The following is a 17,734-nucleotide window of genomic DNA, read 5'->3' as shown; positions in this document are numbered from 1 at the left end:
GGCGTGCTGCAGTCCATGGATTGCAAAGAGTCAGACATAACTTAGCGACTGAACAACAACAACACCTAAACCAGAGCATTCCCCTTTTCCAATAGCCCAATAGCCCATTTGGTGTAGAGCAGTCAGAGGTCACCACTTCAAGTTTCCTTCACATTTCAGGTCAGACACAATTACATCCTTAAGCATTTCAGAATGAAATAAATAACAGTAATTCTCAGTGAACTCCTGTAGGATAATTAAGAGCTACACAGAAAATTTAATGCCAATCCTTTTAGGCACAGTATTTCTGAACTAAAGAGGAATGAGTTAAGATTAAGTAAAGTTGCCCTGTAGTTAGTTTGCAGTTGAAGCTCACATTCAGCCCCTCACTATTATTTGAATAGTTTCTTAGCTAAGAGTTCACATACAAGAACTGAATATGTTACGCACTGAGCATGAAAGACCAAGGTTTTGATTAACCTTTTCTGTTTAAACTTTTCATCACCATGAAGTACTTTCCAAACACAAGCATTCTTGGAAAAAGAGTGCACACTTGGTCAAGGAGCCAGAAAAGAGCAACCCGCGAACACTGAAAACACACCTTCCCAAATTCCAACTCCCTTTTTGAAATCCAGGATTTGTAATGCAAATCTGAGTACCTTCCTCCATCTGGGAAAAAAATTAATAGTCATTCATCATCGGTGCGAAGAAACAGCACGTTTTCCCAGTACTTTCTTAACTCTTTCCTGGAGTATGAATTTGTGCCCCCCGCCCCCCCAAAAAAACAACCACTTTTGCCTGGTATTTATTATGGCTGCCCATTTAGGGCAATATTCCCAAGGCTTTTCATTCCAGAATAATCTTACTTATTACTTTTCAATACTTTATTTTGTCCATGATGCTGAAATAAACCATTAGCTCAATTAAAAACTCAATCCAACTAACTTGGAATCTGGGGACCAAAATCAGCCAATCAGTTCTTGGAAATGCTCACTTTTAACCCAGTTGTTTTTGCAACCTTGATTCAGGTGTTTTCTCTGGAACTGACATATCTCACTAATCCTTCAATTAGCTAAAAAGAATCTGTAGATTTTTATTTTGTATTTTCTCACTTATAGAATGCCTGTCAGAATCCATCAATTACCTGGTATTACAACTGCCTGAATTACAATGGACAGTCTCAGTGTATTGATAGATCAGAAATAATTTTTTTAAATCTGTCACTACCTTAGGAAATTATTCACTATATTTTGCCACTTGGGTAGACTCTGAGGCTATAGTTATTGACTGAAAATCTGCCAATTAAAGTTCCATTCTAGCTGAGCTGTTTGATATTTCCTAATGATTTTTTTGGTGTGTTTCTTAAAACTTCCCATCTGCTCTAGTTCCTGAGAGCTTTCAGATTAGTTTTTATTTTCATACATATACTGTACCACTTACAATCAACTTTTTTACCCCAAAAGTATAAGCTAAATCTGCATTAACTTTCAAAATAAGTGAATTTGTATCCAGACTCCATTTAATAACCCATAATAACTTCTCTGAAAAATACATACATTTAAATCCCTCAGTTCGATAATTAGGTATAACTCTTTAGATTAGCTTTGTTTTTTTTTCTCATTGTTTTATGCAGCTGTTGGGGAAAGAAAATAATTATTCCCCAAGTTATTCTAGTAAGTCAGTCCAAACTGGGCTTAAGCTTTTATTCTTTTCACTAAATAAAATGTGTTGTCATTTCTTTTTAATGTATTAATTTTTTAACATACAAAGTTATAGAAAAATAGCTGTAAATTTATGACCTCTGCAAAGTTACTATAGTAGTTTTTCTTCCAAAGGATACCTATAGTTACCACGTAGTTTACTTCTCATAAAATTTTATGTGGCTAAAAATCATAATACTGCCTTTTTTTTTTTTTAGAAAATCATTTTCCTGCTATATATTTTATTCTTCAAATATATATTTTTTATTACATGGGATTTATCTATCCTTTGGAACCTTAAAAAGTAAATGCTAAATCTTCCCTTGAGATGAACCACAGCTGTTAAATTGATGGTTCTCCTGAAATGGTAGAAACCAAGTCAGGACAGAAAAAAATAACCTTGGCTACAATATGAGCAAGTATCCTCATGTTTACAAATAAGTTACCTATCCTATAATAAAAATGACTATAATTTAGTAATTAGTAATTAGCCGTTACTAAGAGGCCCATTACTGAGACCCATTAATAAGAGCCATTACTAAGAGATCAGTTTTTTCCAAACTGATTTGAAATGCTATCTTTAACATATATTAAATTTCTATATGTACTATAATCTACTTCATAAATACCTCAGCTCCACTGACCTGTCCGTTCATGTACCAATGCCACACTATTTTAATTACCGTGGTTTTAATATGGGATTTTTTTTTCTGGCAACTTTTTTCCTGGAAACTTTTCTTCTCTTTTTTTGTTTTCAATACTTGACTGTTCTTGCTTGTGTATTTTTTTATGTGAACTTTGGAATAACTTCATTAGTTCTTATGCTTAAAAAAAAAAACCAATGATATTTTTATTAGGAGCACAGTAAGGCTGTGGATTAATATATGGAGATGATGGCTTTACAACGTTAGTTCTCCAGTCCTAGAATGATAAGCCTTTCCGTTGGTCTCAATATTTTTCATATCTCTAGGTAGCACTAAAACTTTTTCTTTATGTAGCTCTTTCACATTCTTAAGTTTATTCTTAAATAGTTAATATTTAATACAGTTCATACTATTTTGTCCTTTGGAAATATGAAAACTTGATAGTTGAATATTGACAATATGTAGCTTTATACTTTGCCACCTCATCTTTTTTTTTTTCTCAATTTTTATTTATTTATTTGGCTGTACTGGTCTTTGTTGCTGTGTGGGGGCTTTTTCTAGTTGCTATGTTTGGGCCTTCTCTCTAGCTGTGGTGAGTGTTCTTCTCTTGTTGTGGAGCATGGGCTTTAGAGCACACAGGCTTGGTAGTTGTCTTGAGCTGGCTTCTCCAGTTGCAGCATGAGGTCTCTTTAGTCGCATTGCACAGGTGTTAGTTACCCTGAGGTCTGTGGGATCTTGGTTCCCTGAACAGGGATCGAACTCATGTCCCCTGCATTGGAAGGTGGATTCTTAACCACTGGACCTCCAGGGAAGTCCCACTGCCTCATCTTATTGAATTCTCTCTTGGAAGTAGCTTTTCAGTTTTCCTGTAATCTAAATACAAAACAGCAACCCCATGAGACAACAGTAGAGTTTATTTTTCTACTATTTTGCATTGTTCTCAAAATGTGTTAGTTTGAGAAAATGTAAATTGTGATTTAATGGAACTGTCATAGTTTTCTTCTGAGTGTGTTTGATACACTAAGTGTGTCTGAGAGCAGAAGAAATGGCCACCTTTAGGCGTTATACCCTATGCCTTGTGGAAAGGGCTTCATATTCATTGTCTCATGACCATAAACAACTTTATGAGATAGATTATCCCCATTCTATAGATAAAGAATCAGAGAGGTTAGATACTTGTCCAAGAGTTATCTGACTGGTCTAGTTAGTGGCAGAGTCTTAGAACTTGAATCCAGGGCTCTCTGGCTCCCAAAGTAAAGCAAGCGACTTGAGAAAACAACTTGTCCTTAGGTGGCAGATATTGAGGGGTTCTCATACCACGTAGCTAGAGTAACCCAGGGAAGAAGTTAACTGGGATTGAAGAAGTTAAACTTAGCTCAGATGATCCTCTTAATTTCACAAACATCCCTAAGCACACCCTCAGTACTCTGGTGTGTGTGTGCTGCATGCTCAGTCATATCCCACTCTTTGCAACCCTGTGGACTGTAGTCTGCCAGGTTCCTCCATCCATGGAATTTTCCAGGCATGAATACTGGAGTAGGTTGCCATTTCCTCCTCCAGGGGATCTTCCCAACCCAGGGGTCAACCAGCATCTCCTTTTGGCAGCAGATTCTTCATCACTGAGCACCTGGGAAGCCCCCAGTACGCTGGAACCAGCCATGTCAGTTAAGTTCTTTCAGTTGTGTCTGACTCTGCAACCCCATGGACTGTAGCCCACCAGCCTCCTCTGTCCATGGGATTCTCCAGGCCAGAATACTGGAGTGGGTTGCCATGTCCTCCTCCAGGGGATCTTCCCGACCCAGGGATGGAACCCGAGTCTCTTATGTCTCCTGTATTGGCAGGTGGGTTCTTTACCACTAGCGCCGTCTGGGAAACAGCTACTTCTTTCTCCTTAGTACACAGGCACACAAAGGGATTATTACTAATGAACAGTGTGCTAACTGCAGGCCTCGAACTCATATGTGCAAGAAATACGATTATCTTCATATTTCTGTATCTATTTCTATTATGAGCTCCCATTCCATTTTATCTTTTTCTTTTTTTTTTAAAGTAAAACAGCAGTTCTTTCCTCCTTTATCTCTGAAGCAGGACCAGGCTGAGTCCCTGAGAAATCACGTCTCTGGATTCACTGAAGGATGGGTAGGTCAAGGCGGGGTGTCTGGCTGGAGCAGACACAAGCACACGAGTCGCCGAGGCCCAGCATCCGGCTTCCTGCCTTGGGTCCCCGTCTGCCAGCAGCTGCTCCCGCTGCCCCAGGCGCAGCCGCCTCGCCTGCTGTCATCCTACACTGGCAGCTGCTTCCAGCACAGCAGCCTCTGCCCCATTCTACTTTATTTTAGTTAATTCTGGGTAAACTCAGAGGTTTTCCTTTGCAAATTTAAAGACTGCTTAGTCAATCGGTGTCCCCTTCGGGACTCCATTTCTGGAGTTGGGGCTGGGTTCTGGGGCCATCGGGGATGAGGGAGAGGTCACGGAGGCATCATCCTTCCACGCTGGCATTCTCTGAGGTGCACACTGTGGTCTCTGGCCTCAGCTGTCCTCCTGCTCAAAGTGCCGATCCAAATGGGTCACAGTTCTGTTCTCACATCCGGCCCTGAGTCAGCTATTCCCATGGCCTTTCAGGGACACAGGGGAAAAAAAAATCTAGGTATTCTTTTAGGGTGGCAGGATACTTAAGCTATACCAAGCTCTCTCCAACTAGACTCATCAAATACCAAGTTTTATTCTCTTTCTCTTGAGTTATTGGAGAACCACAAGTTTTGCCATGCCCTTTGCTATTTGCCCCCTGAAATTCATCTATTGAAGGCCTACCCCCAGTGTGACTGTGTTTGGAGATACAGCTTTATGGAGATAATAAAGGTTAAATGAAGTCATAAGGGTAGGTACTAATCCAGTCGAACTGGAGGCCCTCTAAGAAGACCTCTCTCCACGTCCATGCACAGAGAAAAGACTATGTGAGAACACAGTGAGAAGGTGGATGTCTGCAGGTCAGGAAGAGAGGCTTCACCAGACCCTGGCAATTCTGGCACCCTGATGTTGAACGTCCAGCATCCAGAACTGTGAGAAAATAAACTTCTACTGTTTAAGCCACACAGTCTATTTTGTTATGGCAGCCCAAGCAGACTGAGACACTCTTGGACTCTATTCTCAAATTCTTCACACCCATGTATCTGGGGTTTATATTTCTCTCCACTTTTCCACCCACACCCCCACACCCCAAGTAAACTCAGAACAGAGCCTCTTCTTTTGCATTGTCTGTTCCTGTGACATTGACCTCTCTTGCTGTCTTGCTCTTCTCTTAAGAGAAGCAGCTTATCTAAACAGGAAAGGAGGAGCGACAAAAATTGAATCAACTTGATTATATATTCTATCTCAAGCTACACATATGTACTCGCTTCTGGAATCCAGGAGGCAAGCTAGTGACTTCCCTCCTCCAGCTGTGGCCACTTTCCCTCGAGGCGATAATTGCTCTTGGCTGGCTGCTCAAATGAGGACCAGGTCACGGGGTGACAGAAGAAATTAGGTTAAAAAATCCAATTATTATCACACTGCAGTAAATTCTTATAATGGGGCAAATGAAAAGCTGTAACAATATTAAAATTGAATGACACAGTCTTTGAAGTAGTAAGGGACAGAGTCACCCAGGGAATTCTGGGAAAGAATACCCCAGAATGATTTAATGCAGAAACCTGTCTCCACAGCCACTCAGGCCCTGGGAGAAGTAGAAGATTGTGCACCTGCAGAGCATACACCTGCAGCGGCAGTAACTCAAGACCACTCACTTGTGACCCAATGCTTGGCACCTGATCAGAGAGAGGTGTCTACTGAAACCCAGTCCTATGAGGGAGGTATTCCTTATTCTTCGAATTTCTGTCTCTGCTGAGTTTTTCCTTTGCTTCTGTTGTCTTTATTTCTTTCTGTTTCATATGCTTCAAGAGAGCGTCTCAATGAGCTAGTTCATCACCATCAACAGAACACACTATTCAGCAGGATTCTCGTGCCATGCTTCCTCTGAGGCCCTAGCCTCCCTAATGTCTAGGTCATCAAGGTTCAAACCAGCTGCATTAGAGACTCAACAGCCGACAGGTGAGTTTTGTTCACTGCACATTGTTTTATAAATTCCAGTGAACAGTGACTCAGATTTTACTCGAATCAGAGTTCTTCCTTTTCCTGAAAAATCTGAATTGGTGACCCTGAGCCAGGGTCAGCTGGACTGAGCTGGATGGTGACTTCTCCTGGTAGTCAGAGCTGGCTCTGCATCCCGGGAATCCCTCCATGTATGCAGTGTGTGCTAAACAGCTGGACCTGTGCCCTTCAGCTATTTCCCTGGCACCTAAGGCATCTGAGTGTGTGGCCTCTGTGATTTCTGTCCAGACAGCTGTCCACTTCCGGGCTAACTGGGTGTGACCAGCATTGACAGAGTCATGCAACAGAAAGAAGAAAAGTTCTGTGAAAGAGGCTGCCTCTGTTTCTCTCAGAAGAGGCCCCTTCAGTGACTCAGGTATTTAGAGTTTCCAGAACTGTCTGGCAACTTCCTGGAATCAAAAGAGAACAATTTGGTGATTGATTCTGGTCCAGAGAGACTCTGATGAGCTGGCCACCCTTTATCTCTCACATTCAAACTACAGATACATTCTCTATTCTCATGTTTCCTATGACTTTCCTTTAATAAAATGTATCAAATAACAGGACTGGTATATTTTTACATGCTAAAATCTTAGGCAGTAAAATATGTTTCTTGCCTGTTGTCTCTCAAGCCCTCCCTTTCAATGTGTTTCCTTTCTCATGGCCAATTTTCTTCAGTTATTATCCCGCCCTTTTGATTAGTATCAGAGTCCTTCTTGTTCAAGTTCTGCTGCTGCTGTTGTTGTAAAAGTTCAAATATGCTGAATCTAATTAACTAAAATTCTTGGTTAGCCAGGTTAAACGCTCATATCTGGAAAACATCTTCCACCATCCTATCCACAGTAAAATGCAACCATAATTGACATTTACATTTGAATCTAATCTAATAGGCCCTGAGGTTGTAACATACAGAATTACTCAGGGTACAGCACTATAAGATCCTGAATCATCAAATATGACTTAATTGGATCTTGTGGTATATTCAACATTTTCATGAAAAAGTAAAATATATTTGAGAAATATTTTCCAAAACAGAAAAAGTAAATTAATTCATATCATAACCTTTGATTAGTTAGAAAATTATGTTGATCAGATAATCAACCTTCCCTGGCATATCTGTTCAAAGTTTTATTACTAAAACTCTGAAGAATCTTAGATCAGAGGCTGTTAATTCAATGAGAACGAGAACTCTATAAAGCTTGGAAAACAATCACATCCACTGAAGGCTTGGCATTTTTGTATAGCTGGGATCTGGTGAAATGAACCTCAAGGGTGTTTTTAGTGGGCTTATTCATATTTCATCCATGGAGTGTCCAGTTCAGGATGAGTAGCAGGCTCCTAGTTCCACAGTGCTAATAGTAGATAGGTTAATGACTGGGGTCTTTTAAGAGGACCAACTCCTTTTCCATCTTGCAACTTTGGAAAGTTATCTGAGTCATTGATTGCCTGGTCCCTTTAGGTAAGACACAACATCACTTCCTTTACACAGTTCCCACCTACTCCTCAACACAAATGCCCTAGCTGTGCGAAGTCTAAATCACCTCAACCTCCATCATTTCAATCACATTTTCCAGTAGGATTTGCATATCACAAGGGTAAGAGGAATTGGAAGGTGGAGTTTGGTCCTGGCGTTCTTTCAGAAGGTCAACTGTCAAACTGTGATTGAGTCTCTGAATTCTAATTCCTCTCCTTTCTCAGAAGCTGTCTATTCCTAGTAGTTTTCTTAGTCAGTAGGATATTGATAGTAGGTGGCGTATCTCATGACAAGTTAAAATCTATGAATTTGAATCCCGAACCCACAGACAGAATGGATATGCCATCCAAAGAATCAACATTTTAAGTCATCTTTCCTTCCTCCAAACATTGGAGAAATGAGGTGTTCATTTCAATCAGAAGATAAGAACTTGGAAGTGGAAAAGGTTTTTTTGTTGTTTGTCAGTTTTTACTGTAAGAAATTCAGTTCAAACATTGATTCTTCCAATTAACTGTTGGCAAGTGACCCTGGTGGAAGGAATTTAGTCTGCTTTCCCATCTTCTAAATAGGGATAGTCACTACACGTCATACAGTTTTAAAAGATTTATTGATCTATTTTTAATTCGTTAATTTGGCTGCACTGGGTCTTCTTGTGCCAGCTCTCTCTAGTTTCAGAGAGCGAGGCTCCTCCTGGTTGTGGTCAGGGGCTTCTCATTTTGGTGGCTTCTCTTGTTACGGAGCGTGGGTTCTAGAGCAATGGCTCAGCAGGAGTGGTGCTGCACAGGCTTAGGTGATCCATAACATGTAGAATCTTTCCAGACCCGGGATTGAACCCACATTGGCAGGCAGATTTTTTTTTTTTTTTTACCACAGGACCACCAGGGAAGTCCCTTCATACAGTTTTATAAGGATTAAACAAGACGTGTGTGTGTCCAATGTATCAGGGGTGTCAATGACATCTAACCCACTGCTGCTGCTGCTGCTAAGTCACTTCAGTCGTGTCCGACTCTGTGCGACCCCATAGACGGCAGCCCACCAGGCTCCCCCGTCCCTGGGATTCTCCAGGCAAGAACACTGGAGTGGGTTGCCATTTCCTTCTCCAATGCATGAAAGGGAAAAGTGAAACTGAAGTCGCTCAGTCGTGTCCGACTCTTAGCGACCCCATGGACTGCAGCCTACCAGGCTCCTCCGTCCATGGGATTTTCCAGGCAAGAGTACTGGAGTGGGGTGCCATCGCCTTCTCCATCTAACCCACTAGTGAGCAGCATAAAGCCTCGGGCTAAGCACAGACAAGAAGGCTCTGCTGTTTCCTGCCAGTACTTCCCACCTACCGATTACTGTCTGCATGATCAAACTTGATGGTTTACATGTCAGCAGCAATACTTTTCTACAAAGTGCTACCATGGAGAAAAGTCCATTTTATTGTGATAGAGATAAGGCAGCTAAATCAAAGAAACTTAAGGGAAATATGCCAGGGAACCAGATGTGCATCTTCTATAATGTGAGCCAAGAATATCTCCTAGGATCCCAGGCCACTAGAGTGACTTCACAAACTTGCTCTGGTCATTCCTGGACACAGGCAAGAGCAATGGTGTAGCCTGTCCCCGCTCGCCAGGCCTAAAGGAACACAATCAAAACAGGGCTTGAAAATTTCCCCTGTATCAGGCCCCCGTTCCTGCATGTGCTAGTTAAGAGATTTCTCACGAGATGCTGGTTTGTGATTTTTTTTAAAAAAACAAACCTATACTTGGAAGGTTTGCTGCAATACTACATGATGATGTAATTATTTATGTAGGCCCAGTTGAGCCTATAGAATCCAAAAGCTTTCAAATTTATAACTCTGGTTAAAGATTTAGACAGCCCTCCTCACGTAATTTACACACACAAACATGTACATACATCCCCCTCAAATATTTCTGTAAGTTCCAAACTACTTTTTGATGTAACTGTATTCCCTGTATTCTGACAGTCTTGAAGCAGCCCTAGAGCATTGCATGATTAAAATTAGCAGTCTTTCAGTTCATACAGAGAATAAAGTTATAAATTCTGAGGGTGATCTCATGTGCTCAGAATTATGTCTTTTAAGGTCAAGCTGACTCAAAATACGGAGACTATAACAGTTAAAAATGGTCTTTATCTTAATGCAATAAAGGATACTTTCATGTATATTGTAAATAGTGCTAGTTAAGCCAGTGCATTATTTATGCTATTTTCACTTTTTGATTTGGGAATATAATTACTCCCAACTTGGGAATATAACTGTAACTATTTGTAAAAATAAACATGAAGTAAATGATGGTAGTAGATTATGATCAGTCTTTTGACTTAGAGTAAAGGAAGCCCAGAGAAATATATTACTCCTCTTAGGCACTTAATTTGGAGAAGGCAATGGCACCCCACTCCAGTACTCTTGTCTGGAAAATCCCATGGATGGAGGAACCTGGAAGGCTGCAGTCCATGGGGTCACTGAGGATCGGACACGACTGAGCGACTTCACTTTCACTTTTCACTTTCATGCATTGGAGAAGGAAATGGCAACCCACTCCAGTGTTCTTGCCTGGAGAATCCCAGGGACGGGGGAGCCTGGTGGACTGCCGTCTATAGGGCCGCACAGAGACAGACATGACTGAAGCAACTTAGCAGCAGCAGCAGCAGGCACTTAATTTGTGAAATTTCTATATAGGATGAACTAAACAACTTCTGAAAAATGAAAAATAACTTCTGCTTCCTTCGTTTTTACACTTTCAGGGTCCAGGTCAGTGGCCACAACAATGGGGAAGCTGGGAGGGGTGCTTTATTTACCTCCGCTATAACCAGCATCAGTCTCCCATCAGAATGCACCAGAAGTGGAACACTGGTGTGTGCTACTCAAACTCTGCTCCAAAACAAGTCCCCAGGCTGCTGCTTCCAACAGATGCTGTTCCAAAGCTTCTCCTATCTTGACAGTCTAAAGACACCACTGGTCCTAAAATATCTGCTTATATCCTCCTGATAACCATAATTCTGCCTTTTATTAATAAGATTCTGTGTCATAGTTTGGACATAAGAGCTTGGAGGTGGGGAGCCCACGCATACAAAGAAAACATAAAACAAGCCATTCTGCACAAGGGACTCATTCGTATAACAGTGCTGGCCCAGTGACCTGCTCTGTGGTCTCAGTTGAGCCATGTCATTTATCCTGGGCCCCAGTTACTCAACCTGTAGAATGAGAGACTTGGAAGGGCTGACCTCAGAAGTCTTTTGCAATGCTCGTTAAGCCAAGGCTTTTTTTTTTTTTAACCAAGGATTTCTCTGAATCTTGATTGCTACTGATCCTATCTGCCTGGGTCCCTTTTTATTATCTTTAACCATTTTCCAGAGGATGTGAGAAACACTTACAGAGTCAGTTCAGTTGTTCAGTTGTGTCCAACGCTTTGCAACCCCATGGACTGCAGCACGCCAGGCCTCCCTGTCCATCACCAACTCCCAGAGTTTATTCAAACTCATGTCCATTGAGTTGGTGATGCCATCCAACCATCTCATCCTCTGCCGGCCCCTTCTCCTCCTGCCTTCAGTCTTTCCCAGAATCAGGGGCGTTTCAAATGTAGGACAAGCATAGACGATGGAGCCTAGCTGAAATGCATGTCTGGCAAGTCCCCTGGCTTTGCACCCCCTCCACTGGCCACCACCTAATCAGAAGCTGTCTAGATGGAGGCAGCCTGCAGAGCCGCACCTGCAGTAGAAGCTGGGTGATTCTAAGGAGCAAACCACCTGGGCTTATCTCAAGTCGTACTTTTTTCCTTCCCTGACACATGCTCCAGGAAAAACAAAGGGAAATGTTTCTGAAGGAAAGTTCTTGGCTCTCTCTCTTCTCTTTTTTTCCCTCACAAAAGGGACTTTTCTGGAGAAAGAGGGAAGGGACAGCAAAACAAAAAAGCAAATGAAGTACTCGGAATAGTCTATGCCGGGACTCCCACTCAGGCTTGGAAAAGCCAGCTCTCCGTCAGCAGTACTCCAGGTGCGGCAGCCACTTGGGGCGCTGGGGCCTCCCTGAGTCACGGCCCAGGGCCTGTGGGGGACAAGCCCCTGGTGACATTGCCCACAGGAAAGCAAGCCCCAGGTCAGCAAACTGCCAGCCCCCATAAGTAGATCTAATTATGATCACTTACTTCAAAGAAGGATTTAACCCCAAGCAGATTTAGCAGGGTTGCTTCCAAAGGGCAGCAGGATTCCTGGGCCTGACCTTTGAGAAAATCCTAAAGGCTTCACTGCTCCAGGAATTCAGCAAAGCCAGTCACTGTGGCTGCTTCAGAACACAGAGAAATGCAGAGAATGCCACCTTAAGTTATCACAGTCCTCCTAGTGAGGGTGTCTAATTTAGCATAATGAGTGTCTGGTGAATGTGGACCCACAGCATGTGCGCTGGCAATCAGTCGGGGGGGTGGGGGGCGGGCCTGGACAAGAACGCTGACAGGAAAATATATAAAGCACTGAAGTATAAACTATTGAGTCAAAAATACTATTTAAAGCCATAGAGTAGTTGGATAAGCATGTACTTTTGGTGACATATCCCAGTAGTGCTCATCAATGTATTACTATGAAAAACAGCTTGAGGCGTATAATTTTTAAATGCAATTTTGATTTTTAAAACTTTCTACACAGCACTTTTGCAGGAGGAAATGGCAACCCACTCCAGTATTCTTGCCTGAAGAATCCCACGGACAGAGGAGCTTGGGGGCTACAGTCCATGGGGTCACAAAGAGTCGGACCCGACTGAAGCGACTGAGCAAGCACACACACGACACTTTGTTCATGAGAGATCATTGTGTACTTGCTCTGGTAAAATTAAACAACTCCAGTGGAGGGGTGGGGAATTGGGATTGTTTGTCTCAAATTGGTCAACATGAAGTTAGAAAATAAATACACTTGGGACAAGCTCACTGTATAATGACTATAAAAGTATTTTGTGAACTATAAAGCTCTCCATCAACTGTTATTATTTCCATGATTCTCATAATACACAGAAATTAGGAAAAGAAAGAAAAAGAAGCAGCTAGGTAAGTACAGTCTCTCCATCCACATGCTTCATTTATATACAACCACTGTAGATGAATTCACCTCAGGCATTTAGCTTAGGTGGGAAATTGCAGAAAAAAGCAGATATATCTCACTCTAGACCAAATGGTTTACAAACAGACCAGAAAATAATTCACACAGCTGTCCTCTAAAATTATTAGATTTCAGATCTTTAAAAGAAATATCAAACAAGTTGCTACTATTAGCTGACCACAGTCCAATACAAGACACCTAGATATACGTGATTTTACACCAACATTAAAACCTTGTTTTCACTACCTATGCTTCAGGTTGGAAAGTTCATAGAAGTTGAGGAGGTGGAGTTTATTCTGGTTGGTTTCCCCAAAATATCAAATTAGACCATCTATTTATCCAAACATGGAGAAGGAAATGGCAACCCACTCCAGTGTTCTTGCCTGGAGAATCCCAGGGACAGGGGAGCCTCGTGGGCTACTGTCTAAGGGGTCGCACAGAGTCGGACACGACTGAAGTGACTTAGCAGCAGCATTTATCCAAATAAGAAGTTGCTAAACTTGAGCCTTTAGGAACAGAAGACAGGCTTAAAGAAACGGGGTGTGTGTGTGTATGTGCATGCACATGCATGCGTGCACCAGGTTCCTCTGTCCATGGGATTTTCCAGGATTGGAAAATCCACTGCAAGAATGGAGTGGGTTGCAGTTTATTCCAGGGAGCTTCCCCACCTAGGGATGGAATCTGCATCCCTTGTGTCTCCTGCATTGGAAAGCTGACTTTTTACCAGCTACACCATAAGAGGAGGGTATTACATGTACTACTTCAGCCTTTGCTCCCTCATCCATTTCTCCTCCCTCAAGGGATGTGCCAAGTCCAATAATGAGTAAACATTACCAATAACTTCCAAGAATTTTAACACAAACCTATTCTGTTTCAGGCTTTTAATTACTCTGTTATGGAAATAACTTTTTCTACAAATAAACTAATATGGGAAGATCAGATCTCCTTTTTGTAACTAAATAGACACAGCTAAGCTGGGACCGGTGAAGCTCTTTCCAAATGGCTCTTATTTGCAAGCCCTAAACACAGACGCGGACACGGTTGGTAACTCAAAGCATCACGATTCAGTGTTATTGGTTCAAAGATCGTGGAATTCACAGATGTAACCATTCAGCTGAAGGAAGGAAAAGGAAAAGAATAAGATAAAAAGAAGATGCTGAAAAAGCTGGATAGTATCAAAGCGTTTCTATTTGAAGTCTCTGCTTCAAACGTGGCAATCCCTGGTCTGAGAAAACTACCTACATATTTGAGGTCTGATGCTACTGCTAAGTCGCGTCAGCGGTGTCCGACTCTGTGCGACTCCATAGACGGCAGCCCACCAGGCTCTCCCGTCCCTGGGATTCTCCAGGCAAGAACACTGGACTGGGTTGCCATTTCCTTCCCCAATGCATGAAAGTGAAAATTGAAAGTGAAATCGCTCAGTCGTGTCCGACTCCTAGCGACCCCATAGACTGCAGCCTACCAGGCTCCTCCATCCAAGGGATTTTCCAGGCAAGATTACTGGGGTGGGGTGCCATTGCCTTCTCCATATTTGAGGTCTACGGGGTTGCAAAGAGTCGGACACGACTAAGCAACTAACACACATACACTGAATTTTTAAATTTGTTTTGTTTTACACTGAGTTTTTAAGAAGTACGCAACCCTGAGAAAGTTAAGCAGGTAATTCTAGTTAAGTAATTTATAACAACCAAATAGTAAGATTTTCCATAACCGTGTTAAGAATGAATAGGATTCATTTTACTAATAAATGGTTAAATTGAGTAATTTGTTTCTCCGAAGAAGTGGATTTTAACCCCAAAGAGGAAAAAGAGATTATTTCTAACAAACAGCAATTAGTAGAGAGGCTTTTCAAACGGAGGTGCTTCGTTGATCAAGCTAAAATGGAAGCTCCCTGAGTATGGCTTTCTGGCTTTTCACATCACTGTGTTGTCATACTTGTATGAACTCCCAACATGGTCACATTAATAGTTCCAGGCAAAGTCTGTCTCACTCTCTGCAAACCATTCAGAGGTTAGGAATTGGGCCCCAGGCAAGTGTCTCCGGAGTCCCTGGATGGAAATCTGACCCCTGGAGGGAAGTGCGCAGGATGAGCGCGCCGCCCCTCAACGAGCATGCGCAGTTACCTCTCCCGCTCCTGCTCCAGCAGGTTGGTGAAGTCGTCGCTCTTGTTCATGTAGTCCGTGTGCTTGTGCTTCTCGTTCTCCAGCTCGTACACCGTGCGCCTGTGACACTTTTCAGCCAGAAGCAGCTGCTCTAGCATGCGCCGGTAGGTTTCCTTCTGCTTTTCCTCGAGTCTGTCCAGCTGAGTAAGCCAACATGGGAAAGAATGTCATATTTTATTTCATTTACTTATGACTCTAAATCATAATAATTTGTCTCTTGATTTATCAGGGCTTCCCTGGTGGCTCAGATGGTGAAGAATATGACTGCAACGCGGGAGACCTGGGTTCAATCCCTGGGTTGGGAAGATCCCCTGGAGGAGGGCATGACAACCCACTCCATTATTCTTGCCTGGAGAATCCCATGAACAGACGAGTCTGGTGGGCTGCAGTCCATGGGTTCACAAAGAGTGGGACATGACTGAGCAACTAAGCACAGTGGTTTATTACCTGAAGGGGAGGGCATGGGGTCTGCTATTCTCCGCTTTCCCCCCCATTCCATCATGTTCTCTAGGTCAGCTGACTGTATGAACTAGGTGGTAAGGCTGTAGTAACTTCTGGCCTCTGACCTTTTTCTATGAACCTATGCATGGTTCCTAAACAGACTTACTGTTTCGATGAGACAGCGCAAAGCCCTGTGCTCAGAAAGAAAGAGAAGAGCATCCCACCTAATCTCACAAAAATAAAGAGCTCGGCAGGCACATGTAACAAATTCCTCCCCGGGTAGAATGAAATTATCATTGCAACCCTTTTTTTTTTTTTTAAGGCCTGTAGTTAACTGAATTTCTAGGAAAAGTATGTGAAGGACCCACAATCCTCTACTTTTAAGAGATACTGAATGTAGGGAGAGTCTCAGAGTTTGTGGAGAGCACATATCTCCAACTAAGAGATCTTATCAAGTATTTTTACAGGACGTTTTGTGCCTGTGTCTCTGGCCAGGCTATAAGATCTCTAAGGGACCATGCCTTGGTCATCTTTTTAGTTCCTGGTGCTTAACACAGAGCTTGGGACAATGTAAGTGTTCAGTAAATGTTTGTTGAATAGGATCCAATCTTACAGTATTGATAGTTCTCCATCCTACTCTCCTCTCCAAACCCTAGTGCAGGAGTTCACAACCCTCAGCACTAGTGACATTTTTGGCCAATTAATTCTTATTTCCTGTGCATTGGAGGATGCTCAGCGGCATCCCTGGCCTGTGACCTCTAGATGCTGGTACTAAACCCTGCAGTTGTGACAAAGCTATCCACAAACGTGTCAGATGTCACCTGAAGGGGAGGTCCCCATGCCCCTCCACCCCCCTGTTGAGAATCACTGCTCTGGGTGAATCAGACATATTTAGGATCCATTCTTTTTTTTTTTAGCTGCACTGGATCTTTGTTGCTGAGGGCAGGCTCTCCCTAATTGTGGAAAGCAGGGGCTACTCTTTAGTTGTGATGCTTGAGCTTCTCATTTTAGTGGCTTCTCTTGTTGGGGAGCATGGGCTCTAGAGCATGGGCCCAGTACTTGTGGCACCCTGGCTTAGGTGCCCTGCCGCATGTGGTATCCTCCCGGACCAGGGATCAAACCTGTGACCCCTACATTGGCAGATGGATTCTTAACCACTGGATCACCAGGGAAGTCCTAGGACCCATTCTTAATCCCATAGCCAACTCCATAAGACTCAGTGGAGTAGGTCTGTGGGGATCAGCTCCAGAGCTATTCCTTGGATGTTCCATGTTTGCCCTTCAGTCATAAGGAGGAACTGAGGTTCCCTCCACAATTGTATATATCCCTTCATTGTGAATGAATCGTTTGTGGGGCCCAAAGCAGAAGAGATATTACCCCCATAATCCTCAGTGCCTTCTGATTAGACCTCCACCCCCCTTGCCTAAGAGCAGGTGACCAACAGACTGGCGAAACCCAGGCTACTTGGTGGCCTGTCATGCCTGAGATCATCAGGGGGGCTAACTGTACTTTTATGCGTTCTGATAAATTTCTGCAGTGTAAATGGGACAGTCTATACAAGAGACTTTCTCACTGCTCCTATTACAAAATATTCTCCCCAAGCACTCTGCATCTCTCCACGAGTGTGATTTTTACCACATGCTATCGAATTTGTCAAGCATTGCTGGAACATCATCAGAAATGTAGAAGGAGCAACTCTTTCCCCTTTTTGATCCTTCTGACTTGGTGAAGCTGAAACTCCAACACCTTGGACACCTGATGAGAAGAGTGGACTCATTGGAAAAGACTCTGATGCTGGCAAAGATTGAGGGTAAGGAGGATAAAGTGGCAACAGAGAATGAGATGGTTGGATGGCATCATCGACTCGATAGACATGAGTTTGAGCAAACTCTAGGAGTTAGTGAAATACAGGGAAGCCTGGTGTGCCGCAAGTCCATGGGGTCACAAAGAGTCAGACACCACCAAGCGGCTGAACAACAACTTTGTTGTAAAGTAAGGCCTTCCCTCCTTGTGAGACTATTTGGAAGAACAGCTTCTACCTGTTTCTTGATACCCTGACCCACTCCTCCCTAATGAAGGAAGGGTGACATATTTGAAGGTTGTATTTGGGACAGGGAGCTG

General features: G+C 42.8%; 1 protein-coding gene across 6 annotated transcripts in view; it reads right to left on the bottom strand.

Annotated features, from left to right (window-relative positions):
• Window positions 1-17,734, bottom strand: part of FILIP1 (filamin A interacting protein 1) — a 214,003-nt gene that overhangs the window by 46,843 nt on the left and 149,426 nt on the right. For all 6 annotated transcript variants that reach the window (XM_006061996.4, XM_006061998.4, XM_044924504.2 and 3 more), the window contains one exon: window positions 15,134-15,312. In XM_006061996.4, coding sequence (XP_006062058.1) covers window positions 15,134-15,312 — 179 coding nt within the window. The remainder of the gene's footprint in view (window positions 1-15,133; window positions 15,313-17,734) is intronic.

Source organism: Bubalus bubalis, chromosome 10 (genome assembly GCF_019923935.1).
Source record: "Bubalus bubalis isolate 160015118507 breed Murrah chromosome 10, NDDB_SH_1, whole genome shotgun sequence".
NCBI lineage: Eukaryota > Metazoa > Chordata > Mammalia > Artiodactyla > Bovidae > Bubalus > Bubalus bubalis.
Note: the sequence above shows the minus strand (reverse complement) of the source record. Positions and strands in the feature narration are given on the sequence as shown.